A 21,290-nucleotide genomic window follows, 5' to 3' on the forward strand; every position below is an offset into this window, starting at 1 on the left:
GCTAAACATTTGCTTAAAGGAATACTGCAGGGGTTCCCAACCACGGTCCTCAAGGCACACTAACAGTCCAGGTTTTAAGGATAACCATACTTGAGCACAGGTGTCTTATTAGTACCTCAGTTATTTTGATTTAAACATCTGTGCTTAAGCATGAATGTCAATAAAACCTGGACTGTTAGTGTGCCTTGAGGACCGAGTTAGGGAAACACTGGTGCACTGTATCATATAAATACATAACTAACATAACACATCACTGAAATTTTATGAAAACTACTACTACTACTACTACTAATAATAATATTAGTAATAAAAGTCTCCTAACTAAATATGGCTTTATTTTTTAGGAAGTCTTTATTTGGTTTATTCCCTTATAATTCAAAAATGATTGGACTCGAGTCTCTTGATGACCCTTCGGACACATGGGAAATTGTTGATACCATAGGCAAAGGGACATACGGAAAAGTTTACAAAGTCAACAACATGAAAGATGGCAGCCTGGCAGCCGTGAAGATCTTGGATCCAATCAGTGTAAGTTTCACTTGGCTTTATGACCTCTCCCAGCGTCAGCTTTACTTCCGCACACACACAGGAAGCTATATGTAACTGCCTGCAATTGGTTAACACGGTTTCTTATTAGGGATGTGCAGGCTCGAATTAGTTTGGATTTTCCTGCCAAGTTCGGATTTTTCCCGCCAAGAATCAGGTCTCAGAAAGAGGCAAAACGTCATCTTTCATGGACAAACATCATCTTTCATGGACTTTTTTCCAGGAATGATGATGTTTGTCCATGAAAGATGACGTTTTGCCTCTTTCTAAGTCACGATTTTTGGTGGGAAAGATCCGAACTTGGCGGGAAAATCCGAACTAATTCGAGCCTGCACATCCCTATTTTTTATACATAGGACCAAAGTTCCCTAACTCCTTGAGATACCCAGGGATTCAGATTTCAATAGTTCCTGGACGCAAAATGCAGCTACTGGCAACTGCTATTGCTGCGTGTTTAGTATGCAGTCATTGGCCAACCCCAGTGACGCCGTAATATATGACCAATCAGCCTCTCCACCCGATGGATGCATTTGTCCAGTTCGGTTGCCAATGTGTGTTGCAGTCTTTATGGATATTTAAAAAATTATCTTAAAGGACCATATAAAATTGTTTTACTCCTATTCAGGAGAGTAGACTTGGTATTACCCAGAAGACTATTCTGCCAAATGGGATTGGTATTTAGCTAGAATCTCTTTTCCAGTACTTCTACATACATTCTAATGGTGGAATGCTCTGACTTTTATTATTATTTTTATTATTATTACTATAATAATACAGAAGTGATATTACTACTGTATATGTATAAACATATGTGCATACAAAGTGATTTCTGATCTCATAGCTTATAATAAATGAATTATGATACCATTAGGAAAACATTGGATTTCTGTGTCCTGTATAAAAGCATTCCACCAAAAAGCTTGTACTTTTAAATGATGCAAGAAAAAGTGGTAGTATTCTAAAGTAGGGCACTACTATCCGCTAGTGGCTCTTATATATTACTAGTAACCAGCAGGAGTCAGAATTAATAAGAGCTACTAGTGGATAGTAGGGCAACCAACACTCGGCTGCTTATGTGGGCGTAAAGGTCGCTAATATAGCTGTTTATTATACATGTCCATGTCCTGCTTTGTATTGTATTATGAGTCACTGGTTACTTATTTGTTCATGTACTTTGTAAGGCGCTGCGGAACACTTGTGGCGCCATATAAATAAATGATAATAATAATATATTTACTAGATCATATGTATGGGTGCAGTATATACTATGTAAAGAATTGAACTGCTCCTGTGCAGGTACTAAATCCCTGCTTCTTAACTTTTAAATGATCTCAGAATCCATAGGTGATTCTAATATCCATATAATTGACAGTATTATTAATATTTTGTCAACATATGACATAGTACCCTGCTGCACATATGTTACATACATATAAAAATAACCTCTGCAGGATCTGCTCTTGGGAATGAACAATTTGAAGGGAGTAGAAAAATAAGGGACAGGATGATGGGAACGTGGGCTGCAAGGCAAAAGCACGGGAATCTACAAAGAATTTGGAATATGTTTTAAAAAAAAATAGAGTTTTCATCAATTGCTTAAGAGCTGGCAGACTGGTGGAGAGTCCAGGGGTGAGGCTAGGCTTTCCGTCACCCGGGGAAAAGACTCAGCTCGGCGCCCCACTCCTCACAACCACTTTCAATGGTGGCTATAGTGCATAGATTCTCAAACTCTGTCCTCAGGACTCCAAACAGTGCATGTTTTCTGTGTCTCCTCACAGAATCACGTAATGGGATTGAAATACTGGCGGTTTAATAGCCGCCAGTTCTAATCCCGACAGTGAGAGACCAACGGAAGAAGATCCCGACGGGCACCCGTAAGTATACTAACCCTCCCCTCTCCCCCTTCTAACCCTCCCTTAGGGGTGCCTAACCCTAACCTCCCCCCTAGTGTCTAACCCTAACCTCCCCCAGGGGTGCCTTAACTTAACCCCCCTCCCCGCACCCTAAACCTAAGTCTCCCGGGGGGTGCCTAACCCTAACCTCCCCTAGTGCCTAAACCTAACCCCCCTTTCCCTAGCCTAACCCTAACCATCCCCGGGGGGTGCCTAACCCTAAGTCCTCCCAGGGTCCCTAAACCTAACCCCCCATCCCCGGGCTAAGTGCATACTTACCCAGCAGGAAGATGATTGGTCTGGTGTACTTCGGCATTTCGGCGTCGCGATTAACATAGGCGTTGGTATTTTGTCGCCTATGTTAAAACCCTCGCTGGGAGGACACTGACGGGATTGAGACATAACTACATCCCCAGAATTACAAGTGAGATACTTTTAAAATGTGTCAGTGAGCAATGAATTCACCTGTGCACCTGCTAGGTGACCTGGAAAACGGAAACTGTGGGTCTCATTCAGACCCACTCGCGAGCGCTGAGCGCTCGCAAGCGGGTTGATGTTTCCCAAATGCGCATGTGCACGAAGGAGGCGCCTCCGTCGTGCGCATGCGCGAGACCCGAATAACGACGGGGTAGCCGTCGTTATGGGTCTCGCACCAAAGGGGGCGTGCTGTCGATGGTGATTGACAGCACGCCCCCTTTGGTGGGCGTGCCAGGGGCGTGGCTGCCCAGACGGAGGCGTTCCCATGGGAACGCCTACCGTCTGGGTCCGGCCCCACTGACACCACTAGTGATGTCAGTGGGAGTGAATTTGGCTCTGATAGAGCCAAAATCACTCCAGGGCTTGCGGCAACGAGACCCTACCACAGGGTTTCGTCGCAAGCCCGATGGTTGCGATGGTCTTGACCATCGCGACCATCATCATGGACGCTCGCTATGCGAGCGTCCAAGAGGCCACCTCGCAAAAAAAAAAACACGCCCTGATTCAGAGCGGTCGCTCGTTCAGAGCGTCCGGCTCTGAATCAGGCCCTGTGTGTGGTCCTGAGGTCCAAGTTTAAGAACCATTGCTATAGTGTGTTGGTTTAGGTACAAATGATATGCTGTGCAATTGATATGTAGTTACACAACAGTGAAGAGCCAGAGGCAGTGATAAAGGTAAAGGGCAAAATTTACTAAGTGGCGGGTTCTAAACCCCAGCGGTTTTGTGGCGGTTTGACAGCGGGTTCTAAACACCAGCAGTTTAGTGGTTTGATGGCGGTTTCTAAATGACACCAAAACCGCTGACTAGTAATTTTAGCCCTAGCCCTGTTCTATTCTATTCTAAAATGTGTTTTGAGCAGTTTTAACCTTAGTAATCTGATGATAGCAAAACCTCTGCCAAAACACCACCAAACTGCCGTCGCTTAGAACCCGCCACTTTGTAAATTTTGCCCAAAGTGTCCCTGCAGCTTGTGCCCACTTTGCCTCTGTGGTTTCTCTGGAGCAGCGCATTAAATGGAGTCCATTGCTATACAAAGTAAATTTAATATGTAATCTTGTCTAATATTATAATATATAATTAGAGATGTGCGCCGACCCCGTGTTTTGGTTTTGGTTGTAATTCATCATCGTGTTTTGGTTTTGGATATGTATTTTTTTTTTAAACAAATGATAAAAACAGTTACAATCACATAATTTGGGCCTGTTTTTGATTCTGCATGATTTTTAACCTCAATAACATTGATGTCCAGTTATTTTCAGCCAATCTTGAACACCTCACATGTCACAATATTGTTTTCACCAATATTGGCCAAAGGCTCTAGCGAGCTGGCTGGCTATACTAAGCGACAGAGCAGCGGCACAAACACAGCAGTTTAAAATACTATAGGACATCTATGAAACATTGCCACACAATACTGACAGACAGGATGCCAGTTTAATACACTATAAAAATGTTCGTTGTCTATGCCAAAAGACAGTCACCAATACCCCAAATAACACATAATGCAAAGAAAAGAGGTGCACGACGGAATTGTCCTTGGTCCCTCCCACCTTCCCTTATGTTGTATATAAAAAAGGGCATGCACAGTTTAACAAACCAATCACTTCAGCGACAGGGACTGCCACTTTTGTGACTGAAGTGGTTGGTTAGTTTGTTTGGGCTCCCACAAAACAAGCTACCAATGGCCTTAAGACAGCTAACAGTGTTGTTAATGATTGGCTTAAGGCAGCTAACAGTGTTGTTAATAATCTCTACAGTGACAAGATGATGTCATTATCATCCTCACCCTCATCAGTGTTAACATCATCATCACATTAACTCATTCCTGCTGGAATCCACCATTACAGAAGTCTCTGTACTTTGATGAAATTGGTGGGAAAGATCTTCCTCATGGAATTTGTAGTTAATTTTTATGAACATTATCTTTTCCACACTTTGAGGAAAACGCCTCCTACGTCGATAGCTCACAAGGTTCCCAGCTGCACTGAAAACTATTTTCGAGTACACACTTGATTGCGGTCTCGTAAGTACACCAAAGTGAGTTTGTACAAGGGCCTCCAAATTGCCTTTTTTTCCTCCCAGTAGTCAAAGGCACTGTCTGACATGCTTATTTGTACACTGTCATTAAAATAATCCTCCAGCATTCTATGGATGATTGCCGTATCAGTGTGGTTATTTTTCTTTCTATTTTATTGAAAAAATGACTACAAAACTGCAACTCACACTGCTGACATTAACGCGGTGGCACAACACCTACTGACCGCTATTGTTGTTAAACACAGAGGGCCTGATTCAGAGCCGCTCATAAGCGGCCGTTCGTTCGCTCTGAGCGATGTTCGCACAACTGCGCATGCGCATGGGTCGTAATGCGCATGCGCAAACCAGTCATTGCGGTTTGAAATTGTGCGCTCGCAAAACAGCGAGGGGCTGCTAAATGTGATTGACAGAATGTACCGTTTGTGGGTGGTAACAGGGGAAGATGCTTGAAAACGGGGGAGTGGAGATCCGAACGCAGGCATTCCTAACGGTCAAAAGGGTGTTTAATGGGAGAGCATAATTAGTAAAGGAGCGTCATCGACCACGTCACTTGGTTGTCTTTTAGCCTGAACTGCTCGCAGTGATAGCGGTAAGAAAAACCTACTACAAGCACTGCGAGCAGTTCAGATGCCTTTGGATGTACCCGATTAATCTAATAAATACCAGATATGACCTGTGTTGCGAACGGCAAAGGGGCGTCCTTACAAAATAGCAAGCGCATTTTTCGTTCGCTCAGGCATAGAGGCGTCAACAAACCGCAAAGAGCGAGCGCTCAATTTAAATAGCCGGCCCCTTTTTTGGAACGACCGTCCGCAAATAGCGTCCGGCTCTGAATCAGGCCCAGTGCCCCTGCCAGTGCCTAGCCTGTCTGAAGTTGTGAAAACACTAGTGGCGGCTGAAAAAGTGGGTCTGCAGTGCAGTCCAAACTTCAAATAGGGAACTCACTCCAAATGGCAACGAGTCCCGGCCAGCGATGTATGGCAGCGTTTGGTAGGGCAGTTGGTCTGGCTCCCCTATTTGAACTTTGGACTGTGCTCCAGCACCACCTCTGGAGCTGCCACTGGAACACACACAAGTTTTAGAAAAACAATTGTGTTTTTTCTTTCTATTTCTTTTAAGAAATTACCACAATATCAGCGACTCACAGTGCTGATATTAACTTGGTGGCACAACACCTACTGACCATAATTGTTGTTAAACACAGTACGACTGCCTGGCCTGTCTGAAGAAACACAAGTTTTACAACAACAAAAAAAGAGGTGTTTTTTTTCTCTATTTTTTAACACAATGCCAATGCCTTGCCCTGAACAAACACAAAACTTCTGCCAAAAAAATTAAGTTTTTTTTTTGTTAAACATATGACCCCAAGATCAGTAGATCACTGCTCCTAAATGACTTTTTTTTAATGAAAGAGTACACACAATGGCCCTCACTCAGAGGCGCTCGCAAGAAGCGAGCGCTCGTTCTGAATGAGGGCGGCCGCTTGTATTTTTAAGTGCAGCCTCCTGGTCGCTAGCTAAGCTGTGGGTTACCACCCACAGCTTTAGCGACCGACCAGGCTGACTGTCGCGATGGTCAAGACCATCGGGGCTTGCGACGAGACCCTAATGTTGGGTCTTGGCAACCGCAAGCCCCAGGGAGCTTCCTGCTCTGATCGAGCAGGAAGCTTCCCACTGACATCACTGCTGATGTCAGTGTAGCTGCCCACAAAACGGCAGGCGTTCCATAAGGAACGCCTCCGTTTGTGAATCCACCCCCCCCGCCACGCCTACAAAACGGGCCGAGCTGTCGATCAACATCGACAGCCGGCCCTTTTGTAGTGAGCTCCGGAGCGAGAGAATTTCTCTCTCGCTCTGGGGCCTGCGCACAAACGCAGGGCCTGAACATCGACCTGGTTACGAGCGCTCAGCACTTGCGACCGGGTGTGAATGAGGGCCAATATGCTCCTAATGGCATTTATTTTAAATTACACACAGACTCAGTGCCCACTGTACATTGAACACAATGCTCCCTCCCTGAGTTCACAGACACAGTGCCCCTGGCTTTACAGGCTTTAGGTACACTGTGTGCAGTAATTTTTTGGCTGCTGCTCTAACCACTTTCACTGTTTTTAGCTTTTACAATCACAACAAGTTCAACAACTAGAGCCCCGCCTGTCTACAACCTATCCGTCGGATCTCCAGCTTGAAAAGGCGCCTGAATCACTGCTGGGGGGACTTATATAGAATCCAAAACACGCGCGATTCGGTGCCAGTAGGATGGCGTTTTGCCTTGTTTTGGAATACAAGTCTGGCGAGAAAACCCAAGCCATGGCTCGGATTCACTCGTAATCAGTAAGTTCGGGTGAAAACCAAACCCGCTCATTTCTAATTGTAAGGGCAGAATTGATTAAAGATATCTTTGTGCTTAGAGAATATTTGTAGCTGACATCCTGGTTCAGCCCTGCTCACAATTTTGGGAAGGATTGCATGGTAATCATAAACCAAGCAAAAGGTGCCTGGGAAAGCTCAGTAGTATTAGCAGTTCTCGGGAGGGGTCAGCTTCTGGATATGCTGCATAGGTTCTGCTATCAGGCTACAGAGGCCCGGATTCAGAGCCGGACGCTCTGACAGAGTGCTCGCTCTGAATCACCCACAGCTATAGCGAGCGGCCAGGAAGATGGTCGCAATGGTCAAGACCATCGCGACCATCGGGCTTGTGACGAGACCCTTGTGGTAGGGACTCATTGACGCAAGCCCCAGAGAGATTTCGGCTCTAACAGAGCCGAAATCTCTCCCACTGACATCACTTGTGATGTCAGTGGGGCCGCCCCCAAACGGAGGCGTTCACATGGGAACGCCTCCGTTTGGGAAGCCACTCCCCCGGCCCGCCCACCAAAGGGGGCGTGCTGTCACTCAACATCGACAGCACGCTCCCTTTGGTACGAGACCCGGAGCCAGGGGCGGATTGGGAAGTCGGGCTGGTTCCTGCTGGGCCGGTCTCTTTTTACACCTTTTACGGGCCGGCAGCTAACCTTCCTTTACATACCACCCAGTGTGGCCTAGCTACCGTGATCGGAGCTCAGCTCTGACCAGGCAGCCAGGGCTGGATGATTATAGGCGGGGCAGCAACCCCGGGGCCCCCACACCCTTTCCCTGAAGCTTACTATTCAAACCTGGAGAATAGCATTTATCTGTATCAGCTCTGGTCCTCCTTGGTCTCCTCCTCGGCAGCGCAGCTCTTATTACCTGTCACCACGCCCTGTCACAGTACAAGTCTCGCGAGAGGAGTCAATTCTCGCGAGACTGGTACTGTGACAGCTCCTCAGCGGCAGCGGTAACAGGTAACAGCTGGGCCGGCCGAGGAGGAGACCAAGGAGGACCAGAGCTGACACAGCTAAACGCTGTACTCCGGTTTTTTTTTTTAAAAAGTGTCGGGGCAAGGTGTGGGGGCTTCTATATATATACAGTCAGGTGCATAAATATTGGGACATTGACAGAATTTTCATATTTTGGCCTATATTCACCACCACAATGGCTTTGAAATGAAACAAACAAGATGTGCTTTAACTGCAGACTTTCAGATTTAATTTGAGGGTAATTACATCCAAATCAGGTGAACAGTGTAGGAATTACAACGGTTTCTATATGTGCCTCCCACTTTTTAAGGGGCCAAAAGTAATGGGACAAACTAAACAATCCTAAATCTAACTTTCACTTTTTAATACTTTGTTGCAAATCCTTTGCAGGCAATTACAGCCTGAAGTCTGGAACGCATAGACATCACCAGACGCTGGGTTTCATCCCTGGTGATGCTCTGCCAGGCCTCTACTGCAAATGTCTTCAGTTCCTGCTTGTTCTTGGGGCATTTTCCCTTCAGTTTTGTCTTCATCAAGTGAAATGCATGCTCAATCGGATTCAGGTCAGGGGATTGACTTGGCCATTGCATAACATTCCACTTTTTAGCCTTAAAAAACCCTTTGGTTGCTTTTGCAGTATGCTTCGGGTCATTGCCCATTTGCACTGTGAAGCGCCGTCCAATGAGTTCTGAAGCATTTGACTAAATATGAGCATATAATATTGCCTGAAGCACTTCAGAATTCATTCTGCTGCTTTTATCAGCAGTCACATCATCAATAAATACAAGGGAACCAGTTCCATTGGCAGCCATACATGCCCACGCCATGACACTACCACCACCATGCTTCACTGATGAGGTGGTATGTTCCTTTCCTTCTCCATACTCTTCTCTTCCCATCACTCTGGTACAAGTTGATCTTTGTCTCATCTGTCCATAGGATGTTGTTCCAGAACTGTAATGGCTTTTTTAGATGTTGTTTGGCAAACTCTAATCTGGTCTTCCTGTTTTTGTGGCTCACCAATGGTTTACATCTTGTGGTGAAGCCTCTATATTCACTCTTGTGAAGTCTTCTCTTGATTGTTGACTTTGATACATATATACCTACCTCCTGGAGAGTGTTCTTGATTTGGCCAACTGTTGTGAAGGGGTTTTTCTTCACCAGGGAAATAACTCTTCTGTCATCCACCCCAGTTGTTTTCCGTGGTCTTCCGGGTCTTTTGGTGTTGCTGAGCTCTCCGGTGCATTCTTTCTTTTTAAGAATGTTCCAAACTGTTGATTTGGCCACACCTAATGTTTTTGCTATCTCTCTGATGGGTTTGTTTTGATTTTTCAGCCTAATGATGGCTTGCTTCACTGATAGTGACAGCTCTTTGGATCTCATATTGAGAGTCGACAGCAACTGATTCCAAATGCAAATGTCACACCTAGAATCAACTCCAGACCTTTTACCTGCTTAATTGATAATGAAATAATGAGGGAATAGCCCACACCTGTCCATGAAATAGCTTTTGAGTTGATAGTCCCATTACTTTTGGCCCCTTAAAAAGTGGGAGGCACCTATAGAAACCGTTCACTTGATTTGGATGTAATTACCCTCAAATTAAATCCGAAGTCTGCAGTTAAAGCACATCTTGTTTGTTTCATTTCAAAGCCATTGTGGTGGTGAATAGAGGCCAAAATATGAAAATTCTGTCAATGTCCCAATATTTATGCACCTGACTGTATATTGTGATAGGATCACTGGTAAAGTGGGCTGTGGCAGGGACATTTATCCCAGATTCCTGTCCTATGTGTTTAAAATCCCCAGGAGAAAGTCTGCAGTGTAGCAGGCTTGAGTCTCGGCTTTTTGAAAAGCCGTTTTGGGACCTGGGGGTTGTGGGTGAGAGGAGAGGGAGGGCTCCACCCACGGCCACTCCAGGTTTTGGTTCTCTTAGCCTGGTAACAGGCTTGTTAGGGTTTCCACCTGAGAGTGGCCAATATAAGCCTAGTGTGTTGAGGGCTGATTGTCTCACCTGGGAGAGCAGACAGGGAGTTTGCTCAGAGACACTGGAAAAACCTAACTGTAAGTGTTGTGCTGTGCTTTTGTTGCTGGTGAGGGCATTAGGCCCTGCCAGGTTCTGGTAGTGAGGGAACTACCTGTGAAGTTAGTGCCCCGACAGGGCTAGGATTTATGTTTATGTTTTCTTTATGCTATTTCTGACATTGTACAATAAAGACTGGCGCCGACCAGCTTGTACTTGCATCCAGACTGGTGTGCTGCTTCCCTGCTGCTGTGTGTGTGTGAAAGGAAGGAGTCCTCTACCCAGGAGAGGGACCCCCTAACCTAACTGTGTCACAATATATATATATATATATATATATATATATATATATATTACACTGTAAAAGTGTAATTACCTGAGATTTCAAAAAACATAAAAATAGCTAAGGTATATATACACATGTATATATACTGCGTGTGAGTATGTGTCTGTGTATATATATTAATATATATATATAGATATATAAAAGCAAATATATATATATGTGTATATATATATATATATATATAGGGGCCCCCACAAGTTTATTGCCCACAGACATTAATTCGGCCCTGCGGGCAGCGTTACCACTTCTGCTGCACACGCCGGCAGCCACCCTTCCCTCAGTCACCCCACTTCCGACCCAGCTGCTGCGATCGGAGCTAAGCGTTAAGCCTACAGACATAAACAAAAATGACCGATGGGGGAGCTGCTGCGCACGCCCAGCTGCTGAAGCTCCCCCTGAAGCCTTTGCGGAGCCTATCAGTCACTACTGATGCATACTTGCCGACATCTCGGCAGGGGAATCCGGGAGGGGACTGGCAGGTCCGTCCAGCAGGGAGGATGGGGGCGGGTCAAGGAGGCGGAGCGGGGGCGTGCCGACGCGATTGCGTCATAGTGGCTCCGCCCCCCCGCTTTATAATGCCAATATTACTTGCATTATAACGCAGGGGGCGGGGCTACGGTGATGCAATTTGCGCTGAATCGCGTCATCACACCCCCGCACCGCCCACTTTTGAGGCTGGCGCGGGGGTTAGCGGGGAGCCGGCATCCATTCCGGGGGACTTGCCTAGTCTTGCAGGGTGTCGGGAGCGGCACCCGATTTTCGGGAGGCTCCCGACGGTCCCGGGAGAGTAGGCAAGTATGTACTGATGGCTCCGCCTCCATGCTGTCTGTGGTCCGCCTCAGTGCCTCCAGGATCTTCTCTGTGCCATGCATGGCACACTGGCACTGTCTGCAACAAGCAGCTGGCATACAGAATACACAGACGGCACAGCAGCAACCTGCACACCGACAGCCTGTGACTGTGACAGTCAGTAATTAAATAATTCTATTTATATCTAACACATGTCTGCCTGCCTGAATATATATGTATATACATATATACCCACACACCTAAAGTGCCGCCCATTCACTTGCTATATACTATGTCTGTGTGTATATATATATATATATATTATCACTACGATGATAGGTGTATTATTGGAGTGACACAGGAGTGTTGCTGAAAGTAGGTGCGTGCAGAGATGCTGAATCACGCATGTTGGAGGCCATAGTTGATGGATAATCTGCACCTAGCAAATGACGCATCTGGTGGTAATGTCTAAAGACAAAAGTGGGTGTCTCAGTCCTTGCACATTTGGATGCACAGCTGTGCACCATGCAAGGGGTTAGTAGCAGCTGCAACTGCATCCAATTTATAATCAGGCCCTATAAGGAGGGCGTATCCTATTCCCTCAACAGACTCCGCCGTTTTAACAGAGCCAGGGCGCCTGGAGCATGTGCGTGCTATGGCACACCCCCCCTCAAGTGTTCGGAGGAGGAGGTGGGTCCATATGGGATTAAAGTAAAGAGAGTAAAAATAAAGATCAGGGGCAGCATCAAAGTGGGGCATGGAGGGCTAAATATATTCCGCCTTCTTCCTCCTGTCTCTCCATCCTCCTGCCCCAGCTTTCCAGCCTCCTTCCGTATCACCCCTGTAGTAGTACCCTATATGCAGGGCCTTCTGTAGTAGTGCCCATATGCATTACCCCCTGTAGCTGTGCCCATATGCAATGCCCCCTGTAGCTGTGCCCATATACAGTGCCCCGTGTAGCTGTGCCCATATGCAGTGCCCCCAGTAGTTGTACCCCTTATAGTAGTGCCCCTGTAGTTCTGCCCCTTATAGTAGTGCCCCTTAGAGTAGTGCCCCTGTAGTTCTGCCCCTTAAAGTAGTACCCCTGTAGTCCTGCCCCTTAAAGTAGTGCCCCCCCCGTAGTTCTGTCCCTTAAAGTAATGGCTCCCCCCCAGGTACTTACCTGATCCATCGCAGCCGTCGTCCCTGCTGCCGCGCTGACTGGATCTAACTAGATCCAGTAGGTGCCTAACCCTAACCCACCCCTAGTGCCTAACCCTAACATCCCCCCAGGGGTGCCTAAACCTAACCCCCTTCGGGATGGTGGGGGTAGGTCTTCTGACGTCGGGATTAACATAGGCATCAGTATTTCAACGCCTATGTTAAGTCCCTTGTCAGGCAGGGAGTGTCAGTATTTAGACCGGCAGCATTGCATCCGCCGGTCTAGTAACTACATCTCCCCCCAAACCCCTCCTGCCACTACACAGGGTAGGAAACAAACAAAGATGGGGGTGGGCCGCCTGCAAGCACAGATTCACAGTACGTTCTGGCCTTAATTCAAAACTACAACTGATTCATTAAGGATCGCAATTGCAACAGCGCACGCAGTTGGCGGATTGTGGCGTACTGCGCATGCTTAAGCATCGCAGTGGGCGTGCGCAAAGGCTACCTGTGATCACATTGCGATTACGCAGAGCACGGTAAGTCATCGCAGAGTGAGTGATAGGATGTCAGCGTTTGGGGGTGGTGATGGGGGAGTGGTTGGAGAAACGCAGGCGTGCCTGTCCGTTTGAACGCCATTACATGTGAGTCCATAAATTAGCCTCTGCTACGGTATACGCAGCTTGAGTGCTTACTGCAAGGTCAGGGCTGCGTGAGGGGCCGATGTTACCGATATATACGCAGGACTGCAAGGTATAACGGATGTGAGATAGTGGTAGGAGGAATCAGTGGGCGTCTCTATGCTGGCTTTATGACGGCATTGTGATAGAAATCATTAGCATATTTTCACAGCAGACCTGCGTGCGATTACAGAGCTGCGATTGCAATAGCGATCCTTAATGAGTCAGGCCCTATGTTCTATAATGGCGGCAATGGGGGGGGGGCATCCAGCTGATAATAATTAGACACACAACAAAAATAGTGTCCTAGCGGTCTCTAGCCCCATGTAGCATAGTAGGACCCTGATAACATAATGGGACAGTCTGTCCCTGTGTCCCTGGAACAGAAAGCAGATGTGCTCTGTACTGTAGGTTTATTGTCAAATTAAAATGTTTCATAAATTGCAAAAATATGTGATAAGTATCATTGTACAATTCATTCTATTATGGGGTCATTTTTTAAATTCTTCTTAATACAGCAGCATTTATCACCGTTAGATATAGCAGAGGAAACATTTTATCTTACAGCAATTATTATAATTATTCATTACAAATGTTTTGTTTTGGAAATGTTGGGGGGGGGGTACAGATAACGCCAATGGGCTGCCAGGGGGTACCCAGGTGGGAAATTACTGAGAACCACTGACCTATAGACCATTAGGAGTGTGCGAGTTTGGATGTGGTAGAGCGCAGGGCTTGTTGTGCAGATCTCATACTGGCATACATTGTCATAATGATGTCTTACCTATATGCTCAAAGGGGAAACAGGGCATCAGGGAAATATTCTAACAGGCTGAATTTACTTATAATCCTGAGGTCCCAATGGTAAAAGGCCCTCCTCTATATCTGTGGCTACTAGACTGATGACTCCGTGGAAGGACAGGTACAGCCACTTGCCGACTATTTAATGTTCCTCCCGGGAGATGCCCAGGAAGGTGAAGCAGGTAAGCAGAGTTAGGGATGGGACCGGCCGGATTGCGTTGTTAAGCCCCACCCCCCTGCGGGAATCGCGCCTTTGAGCCCTGCCCCCTGGTGGGAATTCGCCGCGATTATGCATATTTCAACTAGGGGCGGAGCTAAATTACGCAATTCTTATAGAATCGTGCCATTAGGCCCCGCCCCAAAGCTCAGAACCGCCAATCCCCACTAGCATTCTGCCCACTTCACTAGGAAGTGGGCAGAATGGGGGAGAAGTGCCTACTCTTCCAGGGGTGCGGGGGTTACCCAAAAAATCGGGATCCTCCCGCGAAAACTGGGAGGGTAGGCATGTATGGGTACAACACCCATTCAATTGGGAGTTCCCATCACTACCAACATCTCTTACTGTACAGTAACTATATAATAAAATAAGACCCCTACCTAACTACTGTGCAAACTACATCACGGCCAAGTAATTTTGCACTCTCTCATTGAGGGGTCTATTTATCATAGGAAGAAGAGCCTAAATCCAGCAAAAATTGTTGTTTTGCCAGAGATAGGTTTTCTCCTTGTTAGCAAGTCCCGAAGACAGCAAAAGCGATAACCAGCCGCCTATATCAGATGGATCCCGGTGGTACATTTCATGTCTGGATGGAGATAGTGGAGTGGGGTAGAGTAGAGGAAAAGGTATTTTATTTAATTAATACTTATATTAAAATTGTATTTTAATCTACTGTAGATAGGCACTGTTAAATCTAAAATAATTGAAGTTTAAGTTACTGTACCTAAAAATGCTGCCTGTAGTTCCTCCTGAATCCTGTGGCTCCTCCAGTGTGAGTGCAGGGCTGCTGTGGATCTGACCACTGGTCATGTGCTCAGACCAGGGGCAGAACTTTGGGAGACAATGGAGGCACCTGCCGCCGGGCTCCAGCTCTGAAGGGGTACCTCCTCCATTGTCCACAACATATTCACCCCACTTAGGGCTGTAACTATGTACCCGGAGTGTACCGTCACGGCCGCCCAATACATAGCACCCTTTCCCGGCACCTGAGAAGCCACATACACTAGTGGAGAGCTCCAGGTCAGACCATCAGCTGCTGCCGTCGTCTATCTATAGTTGCCTGTCTTTATGTAAATTGCTACATTACAGTGTCAGCTGCTGTAATGGGGGGGGCACTAAATTATAATTTGCCTCCGGGCGTCTGGGATGAATTTACGCCACTGGCTCAGACAATGTTACTCTGGAGACAAAAAGTGGCTTACATCCAGAATGTAAGTCTGCACTGTGCCAGCGGCTGCACCAGGGTCTATGAGACCATGGCGCCCCAAGCACTCTGTCATTCAGGGAACGTGCTTCACCTGTCCTCCCCTGGCGAGAGTCTGATGATATGCAGCAGATAGTTTGAGAGAAGATGGAATAACTAGAAAGTCCTGCAGACAGGAAGAGGTGATCATATATGTTACCGATGCACATTAATAACACTATCAGCCCCAATGTCTCCCTAATACATGCATATAAAAAAAAATAGCTACATTTTGTGAGAAAAATAGAAATACAGTTGTAATTAGAGATGAGCGGGTCCGGTTCTCCGAGAACTGAACCCACCCGAACATAGGGGACCCGAGTAGGATCTGAGTACAGCTCGGGTTTTCCCAGCTAACTCAAAATCCAAAACGAGGCAAAATGTCATCATCCCACTGTCAGATTCTTGCGGGTTTGGGATTCAATACAGGTCCCGGTGGTCAGCGCCATTTTCACTCCGGCTTTGGATAGTGTACAGAAAATAGATGTGCTCTGTACTGCTCTGTCTGTTCAAGGGTGCAGTGTTGTTGGTCTGGGGCTGCAGTACATAGAGGGGGGGATGCTGCTGTGTCACTGTTGTCCTGTCAATCAAGGGGCTGCAGTACATAAAGAGCTGCTGCTGTGTTTTCCATAAAGGGGCTGGGGCTGCAGTACATAAAGGGGGGGATGCTGCTGTGTCACTAATGTCCTGTCAATCAAGGGGCTGCAGTACATAAAGAGCTGCTGCTGTGTTGTCCATAAAGGGGCTGGGGCTACAGTACATTAAGGGGGGCTGCAGTACATAAAGGGGTGCTGCTGTGTTGATCTGTCCATTAAGGGGCTAGGGCTGCAGTACATAAAGGGGTGCTGTGTCATCCAGGGGTGCTCTGTCAATCCGTGGGTGCTCTTCCCCAGTGTAAAAAAATTAAAAAGTTAATTAAAATTAATAATTATCATTCCACAAAGAAATACATTTTTTTTTGTGTGTGTGTGCTAGCTACGCTATTAATTGTTCAGTGACACTGACGGCCAGACCGCAGTTTATTATCCACGTATTTGTGACTCTGCAGGTGGTCCACCCGCCCTCCACAGGGGTGCTTTGTTTTCCATAAAGGGGTGCTGTGTTGTTCATCAAGGGGCTGCTGCCTCGTCCAGGGGTGCTCTTACCCAGTGTGTGCTAGCTACACTATTATTGTTTGTGTAAGTGGTAGCGCAGTGTTTTACTCATAAAAAATCTTGTGACACTAAGTGGTAGCACATTGTGTTATTCTTTTCTTATTCATAAAAAATATTGTGACATTGTAGGTCATTGATCCTGCAGTGTAACATTTACAACTGGTACAAATTGACGTTTGTGCTGTACCCCACTTCATTCATGTTTGTTGATATGGAGAATGATCAGTTGAGAGGAGAGCAGGAACCACATACTAGTGCTGGAGCTGCTGCCAGAGCCACCAGTTATGACAATACTAGTCCGTCTACATCATCTATTAAAGCCGATGCCCAAAGGCATATAAGGCTTAAGTCAGGGCATCTAAAATCAAAGGACCAATCTTTTACAGTGGTAAAGAAAATACATCAAAGGGAAATTTAGCTGCAGAAAGACATACAATTGGCATTATGCCTTTCACCCCACGAAGTGGCAAGGAAAGGGTAAGTCCTTGGCCTTTATTTATGACTGGTGGTTCTGCCTCTTATGATGATTTAAGCACAAGTGAACATGCTGACATAGAAATCGAGGATGCTTCTGCGTAAGTGCACCAGGATAAGGAGGATATTTGTGTAGCTGATGCTAATAAGGATGTTGATGATGATGATGATGTTGTTGATGAGGGTGTTGTTTGTGTAAATTAGGCACCAGCTGAAGAAACAGTTGTTGCCCATGATAAGGAAAAGCCCATTGTCATGTCTGGGCATAAGATACAAAAATCCACTTCTTATGTGTGGAATTATTTCTACCCAAATCCGGACAACAATTGTCAAGCCATCTATACCTTTTGTAAAGCCAGAATAAGTAGTGGTAGGAACCTTAACCATCTAGGAACTTCCTCCCTGTTAAGTCATCTGCAGCGCATCCATCAAAAAAGTTTTTTTCAAAATGCAGAAACCTTGGCTAAAAAAGTACCAACAAGCAGTCCAGCGTCAGCTAGCTCCCTTCTGTCTGCTAGATCCAAGCACCTGCCATCTTCACCACCAACACCTTCATTAACGATATCCTCAATTGTGAAGCGATTGATTTGTTTGGGCCCCCAGTAGACAAGCTACCAATGGGCCGCTGACATTGCTGGCAATGATCTCTATGTCCACAAACTGGCTTTACAAAGGCAGGATGTTGTCACCATCATCATCCAATTCCTCACCCTCATCAGTGTCTACATCATCTTTCTTCACACAATATTAATTTGTCCCTGCTGGAGTCCAACATTACAGGTGAATCTGTAATTTTTGGACGTAATTGGCTGTAAAGGTCTTCCTCATGGAATTTATAGTTCATTTTGATGAACATCATCTTTTCCACATTTTGAGGAAGTAGCCTCCTACGCCGATCGCTGACAAGGTTCCCGGCTGTGCTGAAAACTCTTTTGAAGTACACACTGGAGAGTGGGAAACTCTAGTAAAGCAAAGCCAGTTTGTTTAAGGGCCTCCAAATTGCCTTTTTTCTGCTAGTAGTCTAACGGACTGTCTGACATGGCTATTTGGATGCTATCATTAAACATAGTCCTCAATCATTCTTTAAATGGTGACAGTATCAGATGGAGTCACGGTAGAGGTCTCATTAATTTAATTGTAGGCAATTCTTTTAGACCCGGTCAGATGTCAAAATTTGGTTGTGTTGACTCACCTGCATCACCAGTGGGTCTTTTGGGAAAGTTTAGTTTTTCCTTGGCAGCCACACTTGCTGGAGAAACTGAAGGTGGAGCCATCGCTGCATCACGTGCCACTTGAGCTGAAAATTTGCTTACCAACAGATTTTTGCATCTCTTCAGATTTGTGTCCGTTGGGAAGAAAGACATGACATATGACTTAAACCTAGGCTTGAGCACGGTTGCCAAAATGTATTAATCCGTTTGGAAGATCCTAACAACCCTTGGTTCCTGGTGAAGCAAATAAAGGACTTGATCTACAAGTCCAATGTACTTTGCAGAATCCCTTCATTTCAGCTCCTGCTTCAGTTTCTCAAGTTGCTTTTCCAACAGCCTGCAACCTCGGTCGCACTGCTGGGATCGCAAATGCAGCAGGAGATGTCATACACTTCTTGCTGCATTTACATGTTTTCAAGGACGGAATTGCGAAGCTACTAGTGTGTGCAGCTTTGCAATTGCAATTCCGTCCAGCGCTGATTCACCCTACATGTGCCGTGTGTAATGATACATTACTTTTTTGTTTTTTGACAGATTTAAGTTTTCAACCTTCAAAAAAAAAAAAAGAAAATGTAAAATATGTTTTGAATGGAGATGAATGAAGATATCAAATTAATTTCAAATGATATCATATATATGCATCATTAAACATATCTTATGTCAGAACAACTTCAAGTTATAGGAAAATAATATGTTTATTTAGCATAATTGCATTAAATTGCTTTGAAAAAAGATACATAGCATTTTTTAGAACATACATTTATAGCTTATCATGTGTTACTTCAATGAAACATAAATGTATCAGTGAAATTGTATCAAAATAATAATACTCATAGTATTAAAAAAAAATCAGTACCATATACTATAAGTGATTACCTGAAATGTCCTGTGTGCTTCCCTTGGGATGAGGACGAAGAGTGTAACAATCCAAGAGAATGCATGGTACGGCTGGGGGAAGGAGGGCAGTTGTCCCAGGGGACTGTTATGTCTGCATATTATTACAGACACTGAAAAATGGGTGGAGCTATCTTTTGGTTCTACATTGAATGGACTCAGGAGTCTAAATTCACTGGGGTTCATTTATAAACTTGAAAAATATGACCCCACAGAACACTTAAGGGCCTATTCACTATCGGGGACCGGGTGGTTCCTGATAATTAATTATACAATATGCTGCGAGTAGCAGCGGTGGATACAAAATCACTAGAAACATCCAATCTGTCCTTGTCTTAAGAGGGTCCAGTAATCAGCACCATCTGAAGATGGCAAAGATTTCAGCTGTCAAGCTCCAAAACTTAAGTATTTGGTCTCAAGGAGCATACTATACTACTAGGCTGATCTATTAGTGAATTATTGGCCAGGTGCCTCCATGGCAAATGTAGAATAAAGTTCCCAGAGGTGAGGCACTCACAGACAGCACATTAGACAATCAACATGGTGGTAATTCCATCGTGTAGATTGTCTGCTGTGCTGTCTGTGAGTGCCGCACCTCTGGGAACATATATATATATATATATATATAAAATTTGCCACTTATCCATTATGATTGTAAATGATGTACTGCTTGCACTATCTGTCCACTTAGTTGACGTACAGGATTAATTGAAAGGTGATTAGCATATAGTAAGTATAATAAACGCTGGAGCCGTTGTAACGTAGGAGACTCAGTGACTCGCATCCATTCGCTGCAAATGCCCCACTGTGCTCTCCTGAGCAGGCAGGTGGCCGAGTGCAGTAAAGTGGAGCCCTGTTTGGGCTTTCAGTTCCCCTGGGATGATAATCTAATCATCCACAGCACAAGCAACCAACCTCACCCCCCTTCATGTAACAAAAACAGATGTGTGTAGTAAGTAAACAGCAATGATCCAACAAAACAACACCCAGATGATCTGGTGCAGCGCTTTTCAATCACTGTGCTGCGGTACACTAGCGGTTGTCAAGTGTGCCGCGGAGGTCAGCTCAGTGCAATTGTACTGTAGTGTGTTTTATTCCTGAGAAAGCCAATGTAGTGCGTTTTATTCCTGAGGAGACCAATGTGTGTGTTTTATTCCTGTGGAGGCCAATGTGTGTGTTTTATTCCTGAGGAGGCCAATGTAGTGCGTTTTATTCCTGAGGAGACCAATGTGTGTGTTTTATTCCTGAGGAGGCCAATGTGTGTGTTTTATTCCTGAGGAGGCCAATGTAGTGTGTTTTATTTCTGAGAAAGCCAATGCAGTGTGTTTTATTCCTGTGGAGGCCAATGTGTAACTTTTTATGTGAAAGCCAATGTGTATGTTTTTTCATTGGTCACGTATGCCGTATCGCTGGATGGAGTGCCTTGGTAATTTTAAAATCTTGTGTAGTGTGCCTTGAAGAAGGTTGAAAATCACTGATCTAGTGCTATGCCCCCTTTTCTGAGAGGCCCTTGGTTCTGTTGGAAGATATGATACCTACATGAGGCCTGGCTGATGTGTCCTGAGCCCATCTAAGCTGCTTCTCCCTCTCTCCTGTTTCCCATCTTCCTCCCTTCTGTACAGATGTCTGAAAGTAAATCTGCAGGACTATGGAATGTGAGGAGGTAGATGAGGTGGGAGTTTTTAGCACACATGTGAGAAGAAGGTCTTATCAGAAGTTTGTCGCAACTACAGGGATAGTCAGAAGGCATGGCCACTCCACATTGCTCTGTTCAGTAGAACTTTATTATATAAAGTCAAAGAAAATTTGAACGATTTGTCCTCTCTTTTTTAAGTCTGCAGATTGTACGTAGGTGGAGAAGACAAACATATTTGTTTAGTAGCAAAACATTTCTAAGTATATTGCTATGACCTGGGGTCTATGGATGTGGGAATGACTTTTACAGAATTGTGGTATTATGTAATGAGTAACTCATGTGACTTTCGTAGTCTGAAATGACAGTCAAAATGACTTTGCTGTGCAACATATT

At 45.4% G+C, this 21,290-nt stretch overlaps 1 protein-coding gene across 1 annotated transcript in view; it reads left to right on the forward strand.

The window, feature by feature from the left end:
- Positions 1 to 381: 381 nt before the first annotated feature.
- The window catches only part of LOC148543336 (myosin-IIIb-like), a 96,441-nt gene continuing 75,532 nt past the window's right edge, over positions 382 to 21,290 (forward strand). Inside the window, exon 1 of the mRNA XM_088474456.1 lies at positions 382 to 528. Within this exon, the coding sequence (XP_088330582.1) occupies positions 382 to 528 (147 nt within the window). The remainder of the gene's footprint in view (positions 529 to 21,290) is intronic.

Source organism: Taudactylus pleione, unplaced genomic scaffold (assembly GCF_031769625.1).
Source record: "Taudactylus pleione unplaced genomic scaffold, aTauple2 ptg000004l, whole genome shotgun sequence".
NCBI classification, from domain to species: Eukaryota; Metazoa; Chordata; class Amphibia; order Anura; family Myobatrachidae; genus Taudactylus; species Taudactylus pleione.